We start from the raw sequence: 3,309 nt of genomic DNA, 5'->3' as shown, positions 1-3,309 counted from the left end.
GGAGAATGTAGTGGTTCATCCCTCGATCAGTCAACCGATGAACGTGTCACCTTTTATGCGTGAGGTGGATCTCGACGCCATGCATGCACCGGAGTTTCCGGAATATTCAAACATAGGTACGTGATGACTAAATAATACGTTGTTGTTAATTTATGCATTGGATTGATTAGTAAACGATGATTTCTACTTTCTGTAGGCGTTGCTAATCCTGAGGACGGAGAGTTTCGGATTGGAATGGAATACAGTTCTAGAAAGACGGTCGTGGCAGCAATTAGAAGTTACACTATCGCTAGAGGAGTTGACTACGACGTGTATGAGTCTGAGCCACAGACGTTCTATGCAAAATGTAAGATGTATGGGCGTGGGTGCGACTGGCTTATCCGAGCCAGCTTGATAAGGAAAAAAGGTTGTTAGGAGATACGCAGATACAACGGTAGGCACACGTGCTCAATGGGAGTGATTTCACAGGATCATTCGAAGTTGGACTCGGATACAGTTGCTGAGGCTATAATGCCGTTGGTCGAGACTGACCTGTCCATCAAGGTGAAATCTATAATAGCCGAAGTCCAGTCAAGGTTCAACTATACCATCAGTTATCGAAAGGCTTGGTTGGCAAAGCAAAAGTCCATAGCGAAGGTTTTCGGTGATTGGGAGGAGAGTTACCAAGCCTTGCCATGGTGGCTCTCGATTATGGTTCAGAAGATGCCTGGGTCAGTTGTCCAAATAGAAACACGGTCACTGTACAATGGGAATGAGGATGCGCAAAGAGTAAAAATACTTCATCGCGTATTCTGGAGTTTCAATCCATGCATTCGGGCATTTAGGCATTGTAAGCCCCTAGTTCAGGTTGATGGCACACACCTATATGGCAAGTACAAAGGTACACTTCTGGTCGCTGTTGCACAAGACGGGAACCAGAATATTGTGCCTATCGCTTTTGCCTTGGTGGAAGGGGAGACAGCCGATGCGTGGCACTTCTTTTTCAGGAATCTGCGAATGCATGTTGTCAGAAAAGACGGTGTGGGAATGATCTCAGACCGGCATAAGTCAATTTGGGCAGCAGTAAATTGTTCCGGAGGTGACTGGCAACCTCCAAGAGCATGGTGGATGTTTTGTATAAGGCACATCGGCAGCAACTTTGTACGAGCATTCAAAGTCCCTCACTTGCAAAAGCTTGTGGTCAACATCGGGTATTCAAGAACGGTGGAGGAGTATAACATCAACTATAAGAGGTTGGAAGAGCGAGGCGAGGCATATGCCAGGTGGTGCGACGACATTGGACTTAGACATTGGGTATTGGCGTTTGAAGAGGGACATCGATGGGGCCATATGACGACGAACCTTGTCGAATGCATTAACTCAGTGTTGAAGGGTGCCCGTAATCTACCTGTGTTGGCACTAGTCCGAGCAACATATTATCGGTTAAATGAACTTTTTACGCGGAAGAGTGACGAGAGTCACGAACGCAAGCGTGCTGGATTTACCTATTCCGTATTCGCACAACAGCGGATTGAGGCAAATATGCATCAGGCTGGGAATATAGTTGTGCACCGTTTTGACAGACGGAATGAGGTATTTGAGGTGTGCGAAATGACTAGCGGAAAGGTGTCAGTCGTTGATCTTGCGCGACGGAGGTGTGACTGTGGGCACTTTCAGGTGGAAAGAATACCATGTCGCCATGTTATTGCTTACTGTGCTGACCAGCGTCTCGATTGGCAGCTGTATGTGCATGATGTGTACAAGATGACAGAGGTTCGTAAGGTATATAGATTTGAGTTCACACCGTTAGGTGATGCCGAGACATGGCCTTCATATGAGGGACCCACATTGGTCGCTAATCCCGCCCTGAGGCGAACGTCAAAGGGTCGCCCGAAATTGACCAGATACTTGAATGAAATAGACTCACGCGACATGCGTGATCCTCAGATATGTCGTCTCTGTGGTGTTCAGGGTCATAGTCGGAGTCGATGTCCTCAGCGTGCTGGACCGAGTGGTGCGGGGTTTAGGGTTTTATTTTCATCGTGTTTGTATCTCTAAATTTGCAATTTTTCTGTTGAGTTTTTTTTTTCTTAGTCGTGTTTGTATTTTCAAATATCCATTAATGTTTAACACCAAGTTAAGAGGGCCATCCATCTCCTTCGTATCATATCGTGATGCACGGCATAGTGCTCTGTAAAGATGTGCAAGACATGCTGACCCCCAACTATAAGTATGGATCCGATCGAAATCACGAAGCAACGGTAGATACTTCGCGTGGGCGTATGCGGTCGACTTATCTGTGAATAGGGTCGACCCTAACACACAGAAAATCTGACATCTGACGTATATCCTTATAGACTCTTCAGTGTCCAATGGCTCCGCATCTCTGATACGTCAAACCCAACCAAGCTTTATATAAGATTTCGAATTACCACTGAGTACTGGTTCACGTCCGAATACTGCCATGCTCTGACTTTGAACGAAGTTACTACTACTGTCAGTCCATCCACTCACAGGTTCTCCATCGATAGGTAAGCCAAATATATGTGCGACATCTTCCAATGTCACTGTAACCTCACCCACCGGCAACACAAAAATGTGAGTCTCCGGCCTCCACCTTTCAACCAGAGCAGCTAATAAGGGGTGAAATCCTTTTATCACCCCAATCCTCGAAATGTGGTAGAATCCCGTGGCACGTAAGTAGTTTTCCACCATCGGGTTCCACGTCTGTGGCGAATTCAGTTTACGCACCAACAAATTCCTGTTAGGCTGCATTAACAAAAATATATTTGTTAGATAAATTATAAATATAAATTTATAACATAACATTAATATAAAATTAACAGAAAAATAAAATTATATTCTAATATGTTAAATAACAAAAAAAAATAACAGAAATTTAACACACAATAAAAATATAAATTACCAACTTACATAAATTGGATGATCCAAATAATTTATAATATGTTCCTCTGGAGCACAATAATTACGAACCATTTTTTAAAATAAATACAAACTATTTTTTTTTCTCCTATTTCCCAATCTTTCTCTTTTTTCTACGGCAACCTCCTTCCCCTCTTTGTTGATCCGGAAATCACTTTGGTAGTGAAACACACTTCTTTCTTTTACTCTCTCTAACACCTCTACTCTCCCTATCACAACACACTACTACTGCTTGTATAAATGACCAGAGAAAGGCTGTGAGGCTCTTTATAAAGAGCTTGCTTGCTATTTATCGGGGAGAAAGACTGTTCCCTGCATGGCAGCAGTCAACACGCCTCCTCCTCTCCCCCCTGGTGGTACAGAGCATTGGAACTCCGCGACGCCACG

General features: G+C 44.1%; 1 protein-coding gene across 1 annotated transcript; it reads left to right on the top strand.

Moving 5' to 3' along the window:
* Window positions 451–2,037, top strand: LOC107647609. The gene has a single exon (XM_016351676.1). The coding sequence runs from the start codon at window positions 451–453 to the stop codon at window positions 2,035–2,037; it is 1,587 nt and encodes a 528-aa protein (XP_016207162.1).

The sequence above is a fragment of the Arachis ipaensis genome, chromosome B06, assembly GCF_000816755.2.
Source record: "Arachis ipaensis cultivar K30076 chromosome B06, Araip1.1, whole genome shotgun sequence".
In the NCBI taxonomy this organism is placed as follows: domain Eukaryota; kingdom Viridiplantae; phylum Streptophyta; class Magnoliopsida; order Fabales; family Fabaceae; genus Arachis; species Arachis ipaensis.
The sequence above is the reverse complement of the archived record's forward strand: the minus strand, read 5'-3'. Positions and strand labels throughout refer to the sequence as shown.